The sequence below is a fragment of the Phascolarctos cinereus genome, unplaced genomic scaffold, assembly GCF_003287225.1.
Source record: "Phascolarctos cinereus isolate Bilbo 61053 unplaced genomic scaffold, phaCin_HiC Scaffold_4;HRSCAF=312, whole genome shotgun sequence".
In the NCBI taxonomy this organism is placed as follows: domain Eukaryota; kingdom Metazoa; phylum Chordata; class Mammalia; order Diprotodontia; family Phascolarctidae; genus Phascolarctos; species Phascolarctos cinereus.
Genome location: NW_027555847.1, coordinates 723,201,470 through 723,222,315, shown reverse-complemented (window position 1 = coordinate 723,222,315; position 20,846 = coordinate 723,201,470). Strand labels below are relative to the sequence as shown.

Here is a 20,846-nt window from a genome sequence, read left to right as displayed (position 1 = left end):
CAAAATTAAAAATGTGTCTCTCTGCTCTGAAATTGTATGTCTCAGAAGTGACAGATGGCCTGGCCCCTCCGTGTGCTGTCATCGTGACTTTGATGAGCGGGGAAGGACATTGGGGGAGGTGGGGAGAGCCTGCCTCGGTGTGGTTTTGCAAGGTTAGAGAAAGCCGACTTGTGGAATGTTGGTCATTGGTTAGAAGCTCTGAGGCGAGGCCTGGATCTTGTCTTTGCTGCCTCCAAGGAACCAGATTGGGAAGGAGATCATTTCTTCTGTTCCCCACCCAGAGCTGTAGCTAGGAATTTTGGTGCCCAAGGCAGGTAATACAAGCCATGTCTAAGGAAGCAGGGTGAAGCAAGCCCATAGTTGAGATAAGGTACCACCTCAGGGTGGGGAGACAGAGACTCCAAGCCTCACGTGCTGGTGAAGCCTTGGTGGTGGGGCTAAAGGGCAGGGTGGGGGCCACTACCACCTGCCACCTATCACCTACCACCTGGTAGCTTCCTGCTGTAACCAAGTGTTCTGTCCGCCTCATTTCTAACTCTGTTGTTTCTCTGCTGTTGATGGACAGCCAAGTGCTTGCCTTCATGCTCTTCAGATCCCTTTCCCTCCTCCCCCCTCATTAAGGCTTGCCCCAATGTGGGCTCCCCTGAGGCCTGGACAGAGAGGTGAGATGAGAATTTTTGAGGAACTGGATTATTGAATGTTTAGGACAGAAAGATCCCTGAAGGTTAAACAAGAACCTGGGGGTGTTGGGTCCCAGTTGTTCAGAAACAAGGTCACCTCATAATTCCTGTGTGCCCACAGTGCCTAGCTGGCGACCAGTGGGTCAGGTGGGTAGATTAGTGCTAAATGAGTGCTTGACTATTACCTAGGCCAAGGCTGCCTACCTTGAAGGTTGTAATTTTTTAAAAATTGTTATCTCAATGTAATTGGTTTCCTTTGTAACTGATGCATTTTATTTTATGCATTTATAACATTATTCTGAGAAGGGGTCTGTAGGTTTTCCCATGCAGCCCAAGGGGTCTGTTACCCCAAAAAGTTAACCCTGATCTAGCCCAGTTCTTACATTTTATAGGGGAGCCAACTAGGGCCCCGATAGGGGTTAAGGCCACACAGCCAGCAATATTGATCATTTCTATGGAAATTGATTATTTACAAAATCTTCTCCACAGAATATCCCTAAGAGGTAGGTAGTATGATGTTTCCCATTTCACAGTGAGTAAACTGAGGTGGGGTGACAAGCCATAGCCTCATAGCTGGCCATTGTCAGAGCTGGGATGGGAGCCCTCACTGCTTGTGTTTTTTCCCTCTAGGCTCTGCTGTCTTGGGAAGAGCCTTCTTTGAAACAGTCCTGTAGGGTAAGTGATGCAAAGGTTATTATCTATATTATAGATAGGAGACAGATATATTAGAAAAATATACACAGTGGCATCCTGCATGAAGCCTGAGGGAGGAGGGGATTACTAGCCAGGCACAACTGTGGGCTTCCTGGAGGGGGCTGCTTTTGAGTTGGGCTTGAGAGGATGGATAAGAATTCAGTAGGCAGAGATGGGGTAAGGAGGGCATTCTAGGTGCAAGGAACTCTGCGAGCAAAGGCATGGAGGTGTGAGCAAAGGCTTAGAGATTTCTGCAGCTGGGTTAAGTGATGGGGATGTGAGGCTCAGGCTCACCTGATGTGAGGGATAATGTTGAAGGAGGAGGAAGCAATCCGGGGCACAGGCAGGTAGAGTTGCTGTGGGGTGATGGGCAGAGTAGAGAGCAGCCCCAGAGCAGTGCTGTGGGCCCACCCTCTTTGCTCTAGGGCAAAGCCCCTGTTGCCCTGCCCTAGTTATATCTGTGGGAGTGAGTGTATTGGGAGGGGGGAGTGGTAAGAGATAGACTGTGAGCTCCTCCTAAGAAGGGACTATCTTTTGCCTTTCTTTGTATCCCCAGCCCTTAGCACAGTGCCTGGCATGTAGAAGGGGCTTAATAAATGCTTATTGACTGACAGGAATAGGTAGAGGGGAGTAACCTGAAATAAGGATGGAAGGGAGGGTGTAGTCAGAGCTGGTGACCAGATCATTTCTTCTATTCCCCACCCAGAGCTGTAGCTAGGAATTTTGGTGCCCAGGGCAGATAACACAAACCGTGTCTGAGGCAGCAAGGTGAAGCAAGCCCATAGTTGAGATGAGGTACCACCTCAGGGTGGGGAGACAGAGACTCCAAGCCTCACCTTCTGGTGAAGCCTTGGTGGTGGGGCTAAAGGGCAGGGCGGGAGCCACTACTACCTGCCACCTTCTACCTGGTAGCTTCCTGCTGTAACCAAGTGCTCTGGCTGCCTCATTTCTAACTCTGTTGTTTATCTGCTGTTGATGGAGTCTGAACTTTGTTCAGTGATGACAATGATGGTGATGGTGATGATGGTGATGGTGATGGTGATGATGATGGTGATGGTGATGATGGTGATGATGGTGATGGTGATGATGGTGATGATGGTGATGATGGTGATGGTGATGATGATGGTGATGGTGATGATGATGGTGATGGTGATGATGGTGATGATGGTGATGATGGTGATGATGATGATGATGATAGGAGGCAACGTGATATAATTGATTGAGAGCTGACTCTGAAGCTGAGAAGACCTGGGTTCAAGTCCTACATTTGACTCATCCAGTCTGTGTGACCCTAGGCAAGCCCTGTCACCTCTCAGGGCCCCCAGGCAGCTTTCTAAGGCCGTGGGGTGCAGAGCACGTATAGAGAGAGGCTTCTCACCCATATGTTCCCTTTTCCTATGAAACCTCTAGTCCATTCCCTATTAGCAGTAATGTAGGGGCATGGGTGTGGAATACTGAGCATTCCTTCAGACTTCTCAATGCACTGGCTTGTTCTGCAGAATTTTCTTTTCTTTCCTCCTCTTTTTTCTTGTTTGTTTTTCCAAGGGCTAACTCCTGGGAGAGCTTTGGGAAGGGACATGGGGGAAATGTAGGTGATGTCAAAACAGAAGATCTCCATAAAAATGATTTTCCAAGGTAAAAGTAGCCAGCATTTCCACAGGGCTTTGAGGTTGGCAGAGTGTTTTCCAGACATGATCTCATCTGATTCTCTCACAGTCACCTTGGGAAGTAGGAACTATGGGCAGTAGGCTCCCTGTTTGACACACGAGGAAGCTGAAGAAAGAAGAGGTTAAGTGACTTGCTCAGGGTCACACAGCTAGTAAGTGTCCGAGCCAAGCCTTGAACCCAAGTTTTTCCCAGCTTGAGGTCCACAATACTCTTAGGCAATAGGGAGCCATGGGAGATTTTGAAGTAGAAGAGGGACCTGACCACATCTGCAAACAGATTCCAGGGCAGCAGTGTTCAGGATGGATTAGAGAGACGGAAGGAGCCATTAGGAGGTGATCACTAGTCTGGACAGGGAGTCCTAGGGTCTCTACCAGGGCGGTTGAAAGGGGAATAGAAAGGAGGGAATGGATTGTTAGAGAGGGTACAGAGGGGGCAAACACCAGGACATGGGAACTGATGGGGCGTGAGGTTGGGGGAAAGGGAAGATTTGAAGGGGTCATGAGCACAGAGGACTAAGGCAATGATGGCGTCATGGCCGGGTGAAGACAGAGTCCGGCACAGTGACCTTGGGCCTCTGCAGAGTCTTTCCCTAGTCTTTTCTTAACCTCTGGCTTCTTGCACTTGGTCTCTTTCCTTCCAGCTTCTCTGGTCTCTAAATGATCCTTTGTACCACTGTCAAATGAATGTTTAAGCACAGGTCCATGTCACTCTCCTGCTCAAAAAACTCCCTTGGCTCCCTATTACCCCTAGGATCAAATACAGGTTTCTCTGTCTGGCTTTTAAAGCCCTTTCTGACCTGGCTCCAGATTCCAGCCTCATCACTCATATTACTCTGCTTCACCCACTGTCCACCTTGGCCAAGCTGGCCTGCTGCAATGCTTCATCTCCCACCTCTGGGCCCAGATGGGACTGGAAAGCTCATGAGGGGACATCCCCTCTGCCTGGGCTGCCCCCTCTCCTCACCTCTTTGAAGCCCTAGCTTTCTGCAGAGCTCAGCTCACGTGCTTTCCTAAGATCTGACCTCTCTCCTCTGTCCCAGAACCAGGGCTCTTGAGTAACCGAGGGAGGAGGACTTCAGTGGAGACTTGTAAAAAACGGTCCTCCAATGGCTCTGCGATTTCTCCTCTCCAGAGATACCGATTGCAGCTCGTTGTGTCGCTCTATCCATGTCTTCCCCACAGCTCACCACTGGGGGGAGCATTTGCTCCTGATGTCCGTCACGAGGGCAGCAGGGATGGCCAGCTTGGCCTGACCCATGGGTCACCCTTGGCACTTCGCACAATATCCCCCACTGCCTCTTTCTGTCCTCCATTTCTTTGATGTCCTCCTTTATCCCACTTTTCTCATATAAATCCTTGTTTGTGGCCCAGGCCCCCTGCACCTCCCCACTGCCCTTTATGCTCAAAATAAAACCATCTCCAGAGCAGGGTTTGGCCTTTGAAGGGAAATCAGGTTCTCTTTGTGGATGGAAGAAATCATCCACTGTAATTGCTCCTTCTTAATGGGAGGGTCTCCTGTGCCGCCAGCCTTAGGGAGATAATTGGTGCTGTATTTATTGGTGTATTTTCCTCTTTTCTTTATTTCCTTACCTGAGGAAGCAAAGTCACAGGGGTGAAAGAGTGCAAGGCATATTTTGGGAATGATGAGCAGTCCAGTTTGGCCAGAGAGTAGCCTATATGAGGGCAGTCACATGAGGTCAGACTAGGAAGGGCCTTGAATGTCTGGCTAAGGACGTGGGAGCCACTGAAGATTTCTTAGCAGGGCACTGGTGTGATCAAAACTGTGAATGAAGAAAATTACTCTGGTAGCATGTGCAGGATGAATTGGGTGGAAGGGTGGGAAAAGACTGGAGCTGAGGGGACTACCAGGTAAGAGGTGGTGAGTGAGCTTGGGTCTAGAGATTTCAAGACATGTACGTCCTCCCTTTCGTTGAAGAGGTGAGGACTATGGGTGTGGAATACCCAATGTAGGGAGACGTTAAGCTTCTTTTCTCAGTAGCTCATATCTAGGGTTTCCCCAAAGTGGGGAAGAGTATGAAGGTACTCATTGTGCATTATAAATCAGGTATAGGACAGCTATTCATTTTGTCCTACACAAAAGAAATGCTTAACACACAAAAGATCCACAAGCACACATTGGTAGAAGAACTTCACCAAGAAGCAGTTATACCTGTGACTCTATTCTCCTGGGAGGCTGATACTTCAAAAATCCAGCCATGATGCATTTGCAGGACTGCAGAGCAGACATTCTACATTTCACCTTGCTCTGCACTGTCCAAACAATTCCTTCTAGCAAGCCAGGCCAGAGGTTGAGTGCTTCTTTTGGGGGGTGGTCATCTTCTCTGAGATGACTCTAAGTCCTGCAAATGTCATTGTTTGAGTTCTAGACTGGCCATTTTGTCAGTGTCGGGAACTTGCAAGTCAGAAAGCATTTATTCAATGATTTTGTGTGCCTGGCTCTGTGCTAAGAGCTGGGAATAGAGATACCAGCCAAATGGAAGACAATCTCTGCTCTCATGGGGCAGACATTCTAAAGAGGGAAGCCAACACATGAAAGGAAGAGAGAAGGTGACTTCTAGAGGAAATGGTGGTGAAGTCTGGAGAGGCAAGAGGAAAGGAATGATGGGTGCCTGGCCCAGGCACTTCCTCAGAATGGAGGTTCTCACCAAGGGAACTGATGGGAGGAGGGATCCAGCAGGGCGAGAAGGCAGTTGAGGAAGGAGCTGGGAAAGGAGGGGGAAGACGCTCTGGCTCCCACCACAGACTGGGATCGATGCCCCGGTTTGTAGTCTCAGAGCTGCCTAGAGCCTTGAGAGGTTAAGCAACTTGCCGAGGGTCACACAGCTGTGGTCAGATATGGACCTGAATCTAGGCCCCTTCCGGGGGCAAGGCTCCTTCTCTACTTTCCTACACTGCCTCTCTGTGAGCCCTATGAGCTAACCCCTAGACTACACTGTCTCTGCTTCCTGAGACCCAGCCCGCAGCCCAAAGCCCCAGAGGGGTCCCTAAGCTAGGCCGCTGCCACAGGGATCTCTGCCCAGTTTCTTTCTTGGGGATGCCTCCTCTGGTCTTTTTTCATGTGGAGGTTAGGTTTGCCCAAGTGACGGCATCCGCTGCCTCCCTGCACTAGGCCAGGGCTCGGCTGCACGTCAAAAACAATAACCAGAAGAAAGCCCGAGTGTGGACGGATGCTGAGCTCTGAAGGGAAGGACCGTGAAGCAAAGGGGAAGGAGGAAGGGAAGGGCAGCCTGTCGGCCTCCTCGAGAGGCTGGCTTGGGAATTCTGAACACACGGGAGGCAGAGAATTTCCTCACCAGCTTAATTCAAGTCAGCAAATACTAAGCCTTGCTAAGTGCACTATACTGTCCAGGGGGTTTTCTCGGCAGAGACGCTGGAGTGGCTCACCATTTCATTCTCCAGTATATTAAGGCAAACAGAGGTCTAGTGATTGGCCCAGGGTCACCCAGCTAGTAAGTGACTGAGGCTGAATTTGAACTCAGGCCTTTCTGACTCCAGGTCCAGCACTCTATCCACTTGGTAAAGTGCACACCCTGGGCAAGTCACTCAACCCTGTTTGCCTCAGTTTCCTCATCTGTAAAATGAGCTGGAGAAGGAAATGGCAAACCACTCTGGTATTTCTGTCAAGAAAACCCCAAATGGAGTCATGGAGAGTCAGACATGACTGAAATGACCAGACAACAACAAAGTATATCATCCCCAAGGCATGGAAATGGCACTGAGGTTGGAACCTAAATTGGATCCTGGGGTTTGAGGTCTAGAGCTGGGAAGACCCACAGAGCTCTTCTAGTCCAACCCCTTCATGGTCCAGAGAAGGAAACTGAGGCTGAGACACGTAAAGGGACCTCATGGGGGCTAACTGTGGAGCTGGAAGGGACCCCAGGGTCCCACCCGTTCTTTTTACAGATGAGGAAACTGAGGCTGGGGAGCAGGAAGTGCTCAAAGTCACCTAGGCAGGATTTGAATCCAGGGCCTCGCACCAGAGCCCATGCCCTTTCCTTGGAAGCGAGTTAGACCCCTCTGGTCTAGGGGAAGCCTGCGTAGAGGCAGGAAGACCTGGGCTGGAGTCTTGCCATAGACATTCCCAGCTGTGGGACCAGCCCATCACTTAAATCCCTCAGACTCCAGTCTTCATTTATAAAATGAGAGGGTCCCACTCAGTAGCCTCTGAGGGTCCTTGCAGCTCACAATGCATGACCCTGTGACCTTGGGCAGGTCACTTCCCCTCTGGGCCCTGGTTTCCCCCTCTGTAAAGTGAGGGTATTGGATTGATGGTCTCCCAGGCCCCTCCCAGCTCTGGGAGAGGGTGACTTGACTAGTCAGCAGTGGAGGATGTTCCAGGTAGGTCCCCAGACATGTGCAGGGCCAGGCCGCTGCAAACCCCGCTGTGGTGGAGAGCCAGCCTGGCCACAAAGGGGGCAGCGTCCTACCTCTGTCTTGTCATCTTATGCTCACCCCATCTCCCCTGGGTCCTTTGACTTCTCCCCTTCTGCATATGCTTACATCGTCTTTCTCCCACCAGGAGAAGCAGCCGAGGACTCGGTCCCCCTGACAGAGCCGGACAGCAGCCTGGTGCCCGAGGGACATGGTAGGTCTACCCGGTAATGAAAGACTTGGCTCCACCCCCAGCTGAGAGCACGGGGCAGGGAATTTCCTCCCTGTGTTGGCAGCAGGGAAGTGTCCATGGTCGCGCTTGCCTTCAGCTGCCCAGAAATCCATTCAGTCGGATTCTGGATGGATGGGGCTGGAAGAGGCTGGGCCCAGCTCCTAACCCACGAGGGAGCTCCCCTTTGCTCGGAGGTCCCGGGCAGCCACCAGCTGGAGGGTCCGGCCTACCTACAATGCGGGGGGTGGAAACTTAGCGAGCCCAGCTGGGCCACCCTCCTTCACTGGATCACAGTTTGGGCAGCTGTCCTTCTCGTGTGTGCTGATGCACGGGGCCTGGCAAGGCTGCCTTTGAGGTACTAGCAGCCCCGGCGCTCTCCCTCATTGGCTGGTCGTTGTTGGAATGACTGGGGGCCGTGGGGTGCGGCCCCCACTTCATGGGCTCACATTTAGAGAGTTGGAAGGGTCTCAGAGGCAGCAGAACCTGACTCCCTCATTTTAGAGACTGGGAACCTTGGACCCAGACAGGTTCCAAGACTTGCCCATGGCTAGCCAGTATCTCAGGGCAGGATTGGAACTTGGGCCTTCTGGATTCTAGCTCCTGTGCCCAATGTTCTACAACACGATGTGCAACAGGAGCAGTAGGGTGGGGCTGGGGGGTGGAGAACAAGCATTGAGTAATCACCTACTGTATGCCAGGCTTTACAAATAGCATCTCACGGGCAAATAACTCAGTCCCTCTGACCCATGGCCGTCTCTACTGACCCAGAGACGGGTTGCACGCTATTACTGGAGGGACTTCCTGCGCCAGGAGCTCTTCATTCTCTCCACTTCCCATCGTAGGCGGGCGGTGCAGCAGCATCAGGAAGCCCTGAGCTCGAGTCCTGCCTCAGACCCTTCCTAGCTGTGTGACCCTGGGCAAGTGGCCCAGTGGTTTCTCCTGCATCTTCCTGGACAGCCAGGGTTTTGTTCCCTCCTTCACTATTTCCCAAGCTCTAAGGTTGGACCTGCCTGTGGTTCTCCTTGGGGAAGACTCCCCTACTTGGGTAGGAAGGCCCTAGGAGGCCCCCCTCAATCCCCTCAGAGCTGAGCGCCTTCCCCTCTGAGATTACCATTGACTCTGTGTGTATCTTGTATGTACCTCTGCCTTTAGGAGGGGGCTCCTTGACTGAGGGGACACCATGCTCTTACCTTTCTCTGTATCCCCAGCACAGGGCCTGGCCCAGAGTAAGCCCTCATATTAATCTTTGTTGACTGACTCACTTAGTAAATGGTCGTCCTGAGTGGTGGGTGAGAAGCTTCATTGCCCAGCGGTCCGCCTTGTGGTGAGGGGTGTATGTCTACACTCAGCCAGGCTGGTCCTGAGACCACAGATGCCAAGTCTCTTGTTGAGACGTTCCACGTGGCCAGGTCCCGGGCATAGCCCTGGAGAAGCCAGATGTCCCTACGTGCTGCAGGGACGCATTAGAGGGTTAGCAGAGGCAACGGTTCATTATAGAATGATTTCCCTTTTCTCTAGGGGATTTCTAGGAGTCTGCTCAACCCCACGACCAGCTGGGGAGCGGATGTTTTTAAGGGGCCTAGCAGATATGAGGAGGGATGGCATCCCAGGCATTGGTCACAGCTCATGCAAAGGCACAGAGGGAGGCTGGACTGTTCTGTACAAGGGACGGTGAGACTGCCTGGGTCTCAGTTTCCTCAGCAGGAGGGCTTGCACAGGAGGCGCCTCTAAATTCAGTCTTCCCCAGGGTTGTTTTCTGTTTTTTTTCTTGCTTGGCTTGACTCCTGGGGCAGGCACCTGGGACAGCTCTCAGCAGGTGGCCCCCACCCTGGTTGTTTTCTCAGCAGAGTTGGTCACAGTCCAGAAGAGGCTCCCTCAGCCACTTAGCGCAGGGCCCCAGGAGTCCTGGCTTTTGCCTCAGCAGGCCTGGACTAGGAGAGGTCCTCCCTGGGGACACAGCTCCCCAAGCTCGCCCTCGGTCCTAGATCTGTCTTGTCTGCTGTTATTGGAGGCAGGAATGAGGCCAGAGCTTTGCCCCCCATACCAGGAGGTGCCCAGCCCTTCCTTCCCCAATGTAGGGGTTAGGCTCAGGGGCCTCGGAATTCTAGATCTGTGATCCTTAAGATCAGTCGTAAACCAGAAACTAGTAGGGCAGCATGAGTAAGTGGAAATGCCTGGGGTGGGACGAAACTGTGATAGGAACTCCCAGGTGGGGAAACTTCCTCTGCCAGTGCAGACAGCCACCTTCTCTGCAGCAGTCTGGGAGAGCTGGCTTGAGCTCTGAGAGCGGAAGCGGCTGCCTGGGTTGCCCAGCCCGGGGGGGCCCGAGGCAGGATGTGTTCCCCTTCCTGTAGCGACTCTCCACGCCTGCATTATGTCAATTATAGATAATTATTATCTACATTCTGCACATGAGAAAAGTCCATGAAAGGCAGCAGAGCAGCCTCCAGGGCAGGGAGAGAATCCGGCAGCTGAAGCAAAGCTCGGGTGGAAAGGTTTTTTTATGCCTCCGACTAGGCCACATAAGCAAGTCACCCTCGGGTGCTTCCTGGTGCCCTGGAGATACACTGGCATCATGTGTGGGGGTTCAGCCCTGGGTTCGAGTCCTGCCTCAGTGGTCCTGGGTGAGGGAGCAAAGCCCCAAGGCAGCTCTTGGAAAATCCAGGTCAGGGATCCGAGGAAGGAGTGTTCACACCTGGAGTTCTTCACACTCAGGAAATCACCACACTTGGGGAAAAAAACCAACCAAACCACTCAGCACTGCTTGAAGGCTGTTCCTCCTTGAGCGCAGGGCCTGTCTTTTACCTCTCTTTGTATCTCCAGCTCTCAGCACAGTGCCTGGTGGCATAGTAGGTGCTTAATAAATGCTTGGGGCCTGACTGCTGGTACCAAAATGCTCCAGTGCTGTGGTGCTCATGGGCCCTTTGTCGCTGTCTCTGACCCGCGTGGATTCCACCCCAGCAGCGGCATCTCAGAGGCAAAGGGTCCAGGCGTTTTGACATGTGTTTTGCATCATGCCATTCTGTTATCCCATAATTCCAAATTACTTTCCACAAACCCATTTTTCAGTCTCTCCCCCCCCCAGTGGTGTTTGTATCACACACAAATATTCTTTTTTGGGAAGCTTAGGGGCGATATGTCTGTAGTGTTAAGTGAGGGATACTTGGCCTAGTGGAGGAAGGGCAGAGGACAAAGACGCGGCAGCTCTTCAGGGCTTTGTCCCCCTTGGTTCCATCGAGGTGTGAGGCAGGCGAGCTGGGGGGACCCTGGGCCATGGGGGGGCTGAGCTGAGTGGTCCCCAAACCTGATGGTCCCTTGCACTTACACATGATGGGCAGGAGTGAGGGGCCGGCCTAGGCCTTAGCCCCAGGGCAGCAGAGACAGGGAGGAGGGCACCAGGAGGCCCAGAGAGGGAGTCCCATGGCTGATTCCTGCTAGCTTCCCTGGGCCCATCTAGGATAGGTTGGGCGGACGGCAGTGGGGATTCCTTTCATGCTCTACAGGCTGGACAAGGTGTCCAGTGAGACCCCTTCCTACTCTCAAATCCTGTGGATCACACGTATCCTGCATTTTAAGTTTTGCAATGCACGTTCTTCACTAGCTTGGGCCTCACCTGGAGGTGGCCAGGTGTTGGGGAAGGGATGAAGCTGGGATGAGGAACTCCCAGGTGGGAAAACTCCCTACAATTTAGAGTTGCCTGGGGTCCACAGAGGCCCCCAGGCACAAACCAGTGTTGGTAAGAAGCATGACCTGAACCCACATCTTACTGGGCAAGCTTCCCGGGCGGCTTTCTATCCACTATTGCACATCGCCTCTGTTACACAAATCATGTAAATAGAATTATTATAGAAATCCTGTAAATATTATTATATAAATTATGGATAATTATTATATAAATTATGTAGACATTGTATAAATTATGTTTAATTATTACATAAATTATGTAACTAATAAGACTTTTTTAGAGAGGCAGAAGAATGTAGTGGGGTAGCCCCCAGAATGTTGGCAGGGGTAGAAGCCTTTACTCTAAACAATACTCGGGCAGACTTTTGTAGTAAATCTCTTTAAAATGGTTATTTTTTTATGCCTGATATCAAACAACAGCAAGGTCATCTAAAATCACCTAGGGATGCCCCAGGGTTCCTCGGAGATACCCTGGCACAGTGGGTACAGGGTCAGCCTCGGTCGGTCCTGGGCAAGGGAGTGAAGCCCCGGTGCCCCAGAAGCTCTCGGACAATCACGCTTCCAGAGGAGGGGCACCTGATTCCCCTCTGTGTCCTCTCTCCTGTCCTCCTTGCCAGTTTTCACACCAGACTCTTCCTCTCCAGACCCCTCTCTCCCATGCCTGGCATGCTCTGCCTCCTGCCTTCCCTTAGCCTGTATTCCTTCAAGATTCTTCTCAGATGCCTCCTTCTGGAGGGCCTCTTTTGCCGCTAGAGCCTTCCTCTGCAAGGTCACCTTGTGACACTGCGAATGTGTTCTATGTTCTTATTTGTGGGCATTGCAGAGACCACATGACTCGGTGGAGAGAGAGTTGGCCTTGGGGTTAGGAAGTCCTGGGTTCAAGTCTTGTGTCTGACACATCCTGGGCAAGTCTATTCACCTCCTGTTGCCCCAAGGACTCTCTGGTTGCAGAGAAGGTGCCAGTCTGCAGTGACTGAGGGGTCCCCATCCCCTCTTCAGGAGAGGCACGTATCTCCCATTTGAATGTCAGCTCCTTGAAGGCAGGGATGGTTGCCCCTCGGCCTTTTTATGACCAGTGCCTAGCCCCAGCCCTCGGCACAGTGTGGGCCTTGAAGGGTGGAGAAGGCTATGTCGCTGAGGGACAGAGGCTCTGAGCGGGAGCAGTGCAGGGCATCCTTGGAGAGGGGTGACTCAAACTGAATTTGGGTCATCCAAAGTTCAGTCCCTGCAGGGTTTCCAGAAGCCCCTCACCCATCTTTTGTGTTCTCTAGCATCCCCTCCTGTCCTGTCCTTTGCACGTGGGCTCGAGAGTCTGGGAGACAGACAGAGGAGGGGAAAAGAGGGGAGCAGCAGCCACGGTGCGCCCCCCACCAAAGCTTGTAGCTCAGAGGCTCATAGCAATCGCTCATTCTTCTGTCAGCCAAGGTTTTCAGGATGGGAGTGAGGTGGGGGGAGCATTATCCACCCCACTTTACAGATGAGTGGTCACATAGCCAGCAAGCAGCAGGGCTGCAGGACTCAATTGGACACCAGGGCCACTGGTGCCAAATCTGTGTAAGCACAGAGCCTGGAGCAGAGTAGGTGCTTAATAAATGCTCGTTGATTGAGTATGGGAGGACATGCTGCTCTTTCCAATAGAGTGTAAGCTTCTAGAGGGCAGGGATGGTTTAATTTCTGTCTTTTTAGCTCTAGCACCCAACACAATCCTGGCACACAGTAGGCTTTTCATAAATGCTTATAGACTGGCTCGGCATGGCGCCTGGCACACAGTAGGCTCTTCACGAATGCTTATCGATAGACTGGCTTAGCACGGTGCCTGGCACACAGTAGGTTCTTCATGAATGCTTGTTGGTTGACTGGTTGGTTCCCGCCATGCTGCGCATCTCCTTTTGCAGTGCACTTGAACGCTCCTTGGAAAGTCAGCCCGTAGTTGGCTGGAGCGTCTTGCCTGCCCTGGCTCACTCTTGCCCCCACCTCCACCCCCTTCCTGGGGAGGCACCGCCGCCAGCCAGGGTCCGGCTTGTGATCCAAAGCATAGGCGAGGCATGGCCACTCTCCTCTCAGAAACCTCTCTTCTGCTGCCAGAGGAAGTCAGGTTTCTTATGCTTGGCAGAGTCTCCTTCAGGCTCAGCTTTGATCCCAAAGGTCCGAGAAACCAGACCTGCTGTATGTAGAATTTGGCAGCTGCCAGAGATTCCTGTGAGGTTAAAGACCGACCCAGCCCCTGGAGCCCAGAGTTCCTCTCCCCTGCTCCCCACCCAGACACAAACTCAGGTAGATGCGTAGCCTCCTTACATTACATGTGTTGGGCAGAGCTCCGGACCCAGGTTCAAATCTGAGCTCTGCTATTCGTGTGACCCTGGGCAAGGCCCTTCCCCTCCATGGGCCTCAGTTCTTCATTTGTGAAGTGTGGGGGTCAGCCTCACTGGCCTCTGAGAGTCCTTTGGGCTCTAAGGTTATGATCCTATGACAAGAACTCATTGCTCTGTAGAGGTTTAAGGTGTATCTCCTGATGTCAGTCTATGAGGCAGGGACTGATTATCCCAATTCTGTAGGTAAGGAAACAGAGAGGTTAAGAATTAGCCAGGGTCACACAGCCTGGCAGAGTTAGAGCTGCATCTCCAAGCCAGGACTTCTGAACATTTGCAAGGCCAATACTCTCCCCATTACCCAGTGATTTGTGGGGCTGGGTTGGATTGTGGGGTCACTGAACACCCCAGTTATGACAGAGCCCCCTTAAGTCACTTTTTGCCTTGTCAAGATTCCCTGTGCTATATGCCCAACAAGTGGTCATCTGGGTCTCTGTTGGAAGACCTCCTGCCCATGCCACTTGGGGACGCTCGCTCTGTCTGGGAGTTCTTCTGGCCATTGAGCCTCAGTCTATCTCTTTGCACTGTCCTGCCTGGCTCCTGGTTCTGCCCTCCAGGTCTGAGTAGGACAAGAATCCTCCTACCCTGTGATAGACCCTCAAATTATTTAATCTCTGGGTTTTTTTAAGTTCAGTTTGTTTCTGAATATGTTTTTTCCCTAACCTTTTTCCATCTTCTCTTTGCCAGGCTCTTTCCCTATTTCCTTCAACTGACCTTTTGTGGGGTGAATTCAAGGACCTTCATCATCCTGGTTCCTTTCCTCTTCCCTCCACAATGTTCTCTGAAGCCTGGCATTTATTGATGGGTCTGCTGAAGGTTAGCCCAGAGAAGAGGAGGAGACCCAGAACCTGGGTGCTATGAAGGTTCTTTGTTCAGATGAGTTTGACTTTCCAGGCAAATGCTCTAAAGCCACAGCCTCCAGGATCTAGAGTTGGAAGGGATCTCAGAGGCCACTGTCCAACCTCTTCATTATGCAGAAGAAGAAACTGAGACCCACAGAGCAAAAAGGGCTTGCCTGAGTGTAGACAGTTAGTGACGTGGGAGGGTTTGAATCCAGGACCTCAGACCTCAGAGTCCATGCTCTTCCTTCTGTACCATGCACCGTCTCAGTTCCTCAGAACTGAAAGCCAGCTATTTCTTTGGTTCTCTCAATCAGTGACCACCAGCATCTAATTGTCAAGAGAATCACTCAAATCATGTCCCAAACTCATTATCTCTTCCCCAGACCCCTTCCCTATTTTTCTTATAGAGGACAACACCATCCTCCCAGTCCCTCAGGCTTCCAGCCTAGGAGTCATCCTGGATTTCTCACTTTCTGTCACCCCCACATGCAGGCTGTTGCCAAGTTCTGTCAGTTTCACCTGTGCAACATCTCTTGCAGATTTCACTTGTGCAGCTTCTTTTGTAGATTTCGTCTGTGCAACATCTCTAGTAAATTTCACCTATGCAGCATCTCTAGTAAATTTCACCTATGCAGCATCTCTAGTAAATTTCACCTGTGCAACATCTCTAGTAGATTTCACCTCTCCAGCATCTCTCATTGATTTCACCTCTACAACATCCCTCTTATCCGCTCCCTTTTCTCCTCTGACACTGCCCCTAACATGGTACAGGCCTTCATCGTCTCCCACCTGGACCATTGCCATAGCCTGCTGATGGGTCTGCCTGACTTCAGTCTCTTCCCACTCCAGATCATTCTCCATTTAGTCACCAAAGTGATTTTCCTAAAGCTTATGCTTGACTGTGTCACCCCCTATTCAATAAACTCCAGTGGCTCCCTATTGCCTCCAGGATCAAATATGAATTCTTCTGTTTGGCATTCACAGCCCCTCATTACTTGGCCGAGGCTCCAGCATTCTTACCCTTTATTCTCCTCCACCTAGTCACCAGCCAGCTGTGCTGGCCCACTTGCGGTTCCTCAAATAGGCTGTCCACAGTGATTGGAATACACTTTCTTACCTCCACTTTTTAGAACCCCACATTTCCTTCAAAACCAAGCTCAATGCCACCTTCCACAGGAGGCTTTTCCTAGTTTCTCTACCTCCTTATGCCTTCGCAAGTGAGACTCCTTTCCATCTACTCTATGACTTATTTGTACATAATTGTCTCCATGTTGTACCTCCCATTAGACTATGAGTTCCATGAGGGCAGAGACTGACTGGTTTTTCCATTTCTTTGTATATTCAGTGCTTGACATGTAATAGGTGTTTAATAAATGCTTGTTGATTGTTAGATAATAAGATCTTGGAACTGGAACGGATTTTGAGGTCAACTCCTGTCCTCTCCCTATTTTGTAGATGAGTAAATTGGGGCAAAGAGAATTTAATTCACTTGCCCACAATCCCACCATTGTGGTATCCTCAGTAGAATCAGGGAAGTTCAGATGAAGGACAGGTTTGAGGGAAAGAAAGCAGTGTGTAACTGAGAACTGCATTTTCACCTTTTCCTGTTCTCCTCTGTATTTGGAAATGCCTATTTAATTCAGTATTTGTCAGTTCTGAATGAAAATAAAGTAAGAACAGCAGCAGCAGGAAGAGACTACCAGAGTTGTTTCAAAGTGAATTGGGCTCCCTCAGGAAGGAGTGAGTTCCTCATCAGTGAAAGTCTTCAAGTGGGGACCCCTTGTTGGGGATGTTGTGAAAGGGGATTCCTTTAAAGATAAAATATTACTAATAAATGCACTTATATAGCACCTTAAGATTTGCAGAGTGCTTTACAAATCGTATTCCATTTTATCCACACAGCAACAGTGGGAGATAGGTGCTATTATTATCCCCAGTTTACAGATGGGGAAACTGAGGCAGACAGCAGTTTAGTGGACCAGATGATCTGTGACTGAGATTTTGTGAGAATCAGAACCTGAGATCCAGAGAGCTCTTCTTGCCCAAGGTCACAGAGCTGGCTGGAGAAGAAGCAGAGCGGTTCTGTCCCCATTCTGCCACATGGGGTCTCTGGGTAGCCCTGTGCATTCACTTCTGGCACTGCAGCTAACTCATGGCAAATCACCAAAGCAAACAGACCTCAAGGGGCCCAGAAGTGGCTGGGAGAGCTGCCAGGAGTTTGTCTTCACTTGCAATTAAGAGTTTCCCCAAATAGCTCAGGGATCCTGCCTTCCTCAGAAGAGCAGCCCATTCCTCTGGGGGCTGATAGAACAGGCACCTTCTAAGGAGGGCCAGCTGCTCCTCCCCCGTTCAACAGTCTCTAGAAACTAATCTGTAGAGGGTGGGGGCCCTGCACACACACCCCACCCCCTGCTTTTTAGCTCCCTTTTATATGATGTCTTCTTCCTTAGAAAGTAAGCACCTTGAGGGCCAACACTGTTGGCTTTTTGCTGGTCTTAGCACCATGCCTGGCACTTAGTAAGCACCTAATAAACACTTCTTCTCTGCCTGCCCACCTCCTCTGCACACCCTCAGTCCAGCTCTACTGGCCTACTTAACACGACATTCCCTCTGCCTTTCTCCTGGCTCTCCCTGTGCCTGGAATGCTCTGCTTCCCTCTTCCACCTCCTAGCACCCATGGCTGCCTTCCAAACTCTGCTCTGTCCCTACCTTCTACAGAAGGCCCCCCCCATTCCCCACTAATGCCTTCTTTCTCTAATTACCTTCCTTCTGTCTTCTGTATGCATCTTGTTTGTACCTAGCTATTCTCTTGTGCCTCTCTGATTCGGTTTCTGTTTCTGCCTTTCTGTATGTGATGGAGGCATTGATGGGATAAACCACTTCGGTCACCCCATCCCACTTAGAGTAAGGGATATGATGCCCTGATGGCTTAACCAGGTGAAACAAGCCTCCATCCACCAATCAGCCCAATGTATCAGATTAAGTGTGATGCATTGGAGTGCTGTTGACCAGAAGAGTGTTGGCACTGGCAAAGGAGACATAGTCATAAAGTGGAGGTGGTCTGTAGACCAGTCCAGATCCCAGGCATCCAGCAGACATTTGGATTCTAGGGAGTAGCAAAGGAGGAGACATTGATTTAGCCAGACCCCCAGAGAAGCAGCCACATGGTGGTATGCCTTGGTCTCTTCCCCATCCCCCACTGGGGGCTCTAGAAAAGACACATCCAAGCCCCTTGGGGTACCCCTAGAGCCAACCTGAGGGGGTGTAGTAGCCACCCTGTAGGAACCTGACTTGTTAGTGTGAATCTGAGGTAGGATTGCTCCAGAGCCTGGGCTGCTTCTAAAATGGGGATTGTGATGCCTGCCTGGCTTTTCTCCCATTAATGGACATCACTCTCAGTTTCCTCATCTGGAAAGTGGAGATGATAAAGTCTGGCTGGCTTTGATACTTGGAAGATCTGTGATCACTTGGTGTCAAGACTTTCCCCACTGATGGGTTGCATTCTCCGGTTCCTCATCAGCGTGATAAGGATGGCCCAGATTCATCATCTTAGGATGAGAAGAGGTTTACAGCCTCTGGCATCTGTTGGGAGGCCCGATAACTGGGGGCACAGGGGCAGCCCCCACAGGCTCTCCTCTGAGTCCCTCGGGAGGCTTTTAGGAGGTCCCACCGCCCCTTCAGCCCGGAAGCGTCAGACAAAGCCTGTGTTTATGGCCCTGTCGATTTAATGGGCCCCTTCTCTTCCCTGTGCTAATGGCTTTATGATAAATTAAGCTGACAGGTTCAAACCCCCATTCTCCACAACCCTTTCCTCAGGCCAGCTCTGCTTGACCCTCCTCCTGGAGGTCCTTTTTCCTCTACTCTGTGAAGCTGAGGAGTGTTTAGCTCCAAGTGAGGCACTCTCTGCCTGGCCTGAGGAAGCTGGAGTGGATTAGGAAGGACTAGAAAGGCGCCCCCCTCCCCAGCAGGAGATGGGCCTTTGGACGCCCTGCTGAGCGGCGCAGGAAGCTGAGTGAAACATGGCTTTTAAAGGATTGTGAAGGGCAGAGGCTGTGGGGCTTGGGAAGTGGAAGGGAATTTTTTTTGGCTTTGTCTCTTCAGTGAAAAAGGAAGATAAATAACTTTGAGTAGTGGGGCGGGGTGGAGTGGGAGGTTGAGGGGCAGGCCCCCAAAGAGCTGGAGGCAGCATCCGTATGGCTCCAGCTGGGCAGTGTTATGTCTGCAGCTCCCAAACACGGCCCAGCTTGGCTGGGGGGCCGAGGCTCTGAAGGCTTCATCACCCCAGACTCAGCCTAGGCACCAGGGAGGGAGCAGGACGGCACCAGATAGATCAGCCTGCTCAGGTCTCGGCTCTGCTGCTCACGACCCAGGCAACGCCCCCAAAGCCCCTTGGGCTCAGGGCCTTCTACCACAAAATGAGGAGGCTGGACCACATCATCTCATGCCCACTAAGATCTATCCCTTTCTATGTCTGTGGTTCTCTGGTCCCGGGTCCTGGGGCGTGAAAACACCAGAGGCACGTGTGCCTCCTGGGATTGCCCTGCTGTGGGTGGCTTAGCAGGAGGGGCTCCCTTGTGGAGACTCCTGTGTGCTCTTCCTGGAGGGTCCATATTGTTTCCTCTGATAGAATGCAAACTTCCTGAGGGCAGGGCCATTTCAGTCTTTGTATCCTCAGTGCCTATTAGCACAGTGCCTTGTCCTTAGAAATCAATCAACGAGAATTTATTAGATACCACCACTACCACCAACTACTACTACTATAATTATACCACATATTACTACTACCACCACCCATTACTCCTCCTCCTCCTCCCACCATCACTTACTACTACTACTACTGCTATTATACCACCACCTACTATACTTGCTGCTACTACTACTACCACCATCACCATCTCCTACTACTATTACTGCTACTACTACTACTGTTATACCACCACCTACTATACCTGCTACTACTACTACTACCACCATCACCATCTACTTCTTCTACTACTATTATTATTACTACTACTACCTCCTAACATTTATATAGCACTAACTGTGTGCCAGGCAGTGCACTAGACTAGACTAGACTAGAATAGATCAACCCTTGCCCTCAAGGAACTTACATTCTAACAGGAGAGAAAACTAGTATATTTATACACACATACAAAATATATCAAGAAAATGAATATCAAAAAATACAAAATAGTTGCTTAATCCATGCTCACTGATTGGCTCATTGAGTGGCTCACCTCTAACAGGAAAGGCTTCTGCAGGTCCCAGACAATGCTGGCATATGCTTTTTGTGTCCCCGAAAGCTTACCTGGATTTGAATTGCTCTCGCCAAGCAGCTACATCAGCCCCAAAGCTCCAAGCTTCATTCACTTCTTCCAACTCATATTCCTTAAGTGCCTGCTACATCCAAAGCATTGCGTGGGTGGAGGGGATGTAGATAAAAGGGATGCTCTGCCCTCTTGGAGCTTACATTTTACCTGGCCAAAGTGGTGGCCAATCTGACCTTCATAAGCAACAGAAAGTGGTCTTCTGCCCCCCTTATGCCTTCTAACCACACACTGCCCTTGCCCACCCACCAGAGGGGTCGTAAGCCCCCACTCAGCTGCTTTCCTTATCCATAGTGTTGACTGAACCAGCCACCATCATCTCTGCTGCTGTCTCTGGCCGTGGTGCTGATAGAGATGTGGGAGGAACAGGTCTTTTCAGCTTGTTGGAGACCAGACATCTCCCCTGAGTGACGGGCCAAAGAAGGTCTGGACATAATGACACTAGAAACCCCCCCCCAAGCTGTCATGTGACATGGCCTGGTCTGAGCCACATTTTGCCCAGACTCATAGAGCCAGAGGGGCCTTGGGGACTGTAGCTCTTCTTTTGCAGATAAGGAAACTGAGTCCCTAGGAATGAATGGGACTTGTCAAGGTCACACAGCCCTGGCTGTCATTTGTTCTAGTTGGCAGGTGGGGCCACGTTCACAACTCCCTTGTAAAGGGCTTTGAGCTAAAGAGCTTGCCTCACCTACTGCCTAGGAAAAGCAAGGTGTCACTAAGCGAGGTTCACCACCTCCTGCACAATCCTGTCCCAGTTATATGGGAATGGTCATTTTATTTGGTGTTTGTGAAGTTTAGAATAAGAAAGAAAGAAATGCTGAAAGACCCTGACTAGTCACTAGTCAGTCAACATTTACTAAGCACCTACTGTGTGCCAGGCACTGTGCTAATTGCTGTCCAGAGCTAAATTGTGTCTTGGAGTCGATCTCATCCTTCTCCCTTCTTTTAAAAATGAGGAAG

General features: G+C 51.0%; 1 protein-coding gene across 8 annotated transcripts in view; it reads left to right on the top strand.

Moving 5' to 3' along the window:
- The window catches only part of ARVCF (ARVCF delta catenin family member), a 370,319-nt gene that overhangs the window by 49,271 nt on the left and 300,202 nt on the right, over positions 1 to 20,846 (top strand). For all 8 annotated transcript variants that reach the window (XM_020996305.2, XM_078154469.1, XM_078154468.1 and 5 more), the window contains exons 3-4: positions 1,311 to 1,355; positions 7,581 to 7,646. Coding sequence is in view for 1 of the 8 variants with exons in the window: in XM_020996308.2 (XP_020851967.1) it covers positions 7,644 to 7,646 (3 nt within the window). In the remaining 7 variants the exon portion in view is untranslated. The remainder of the gene's footprint in view (positions 1 to 1,310; positions 1,356 to 7,580; positions 7,647 to 20,846) is intronic.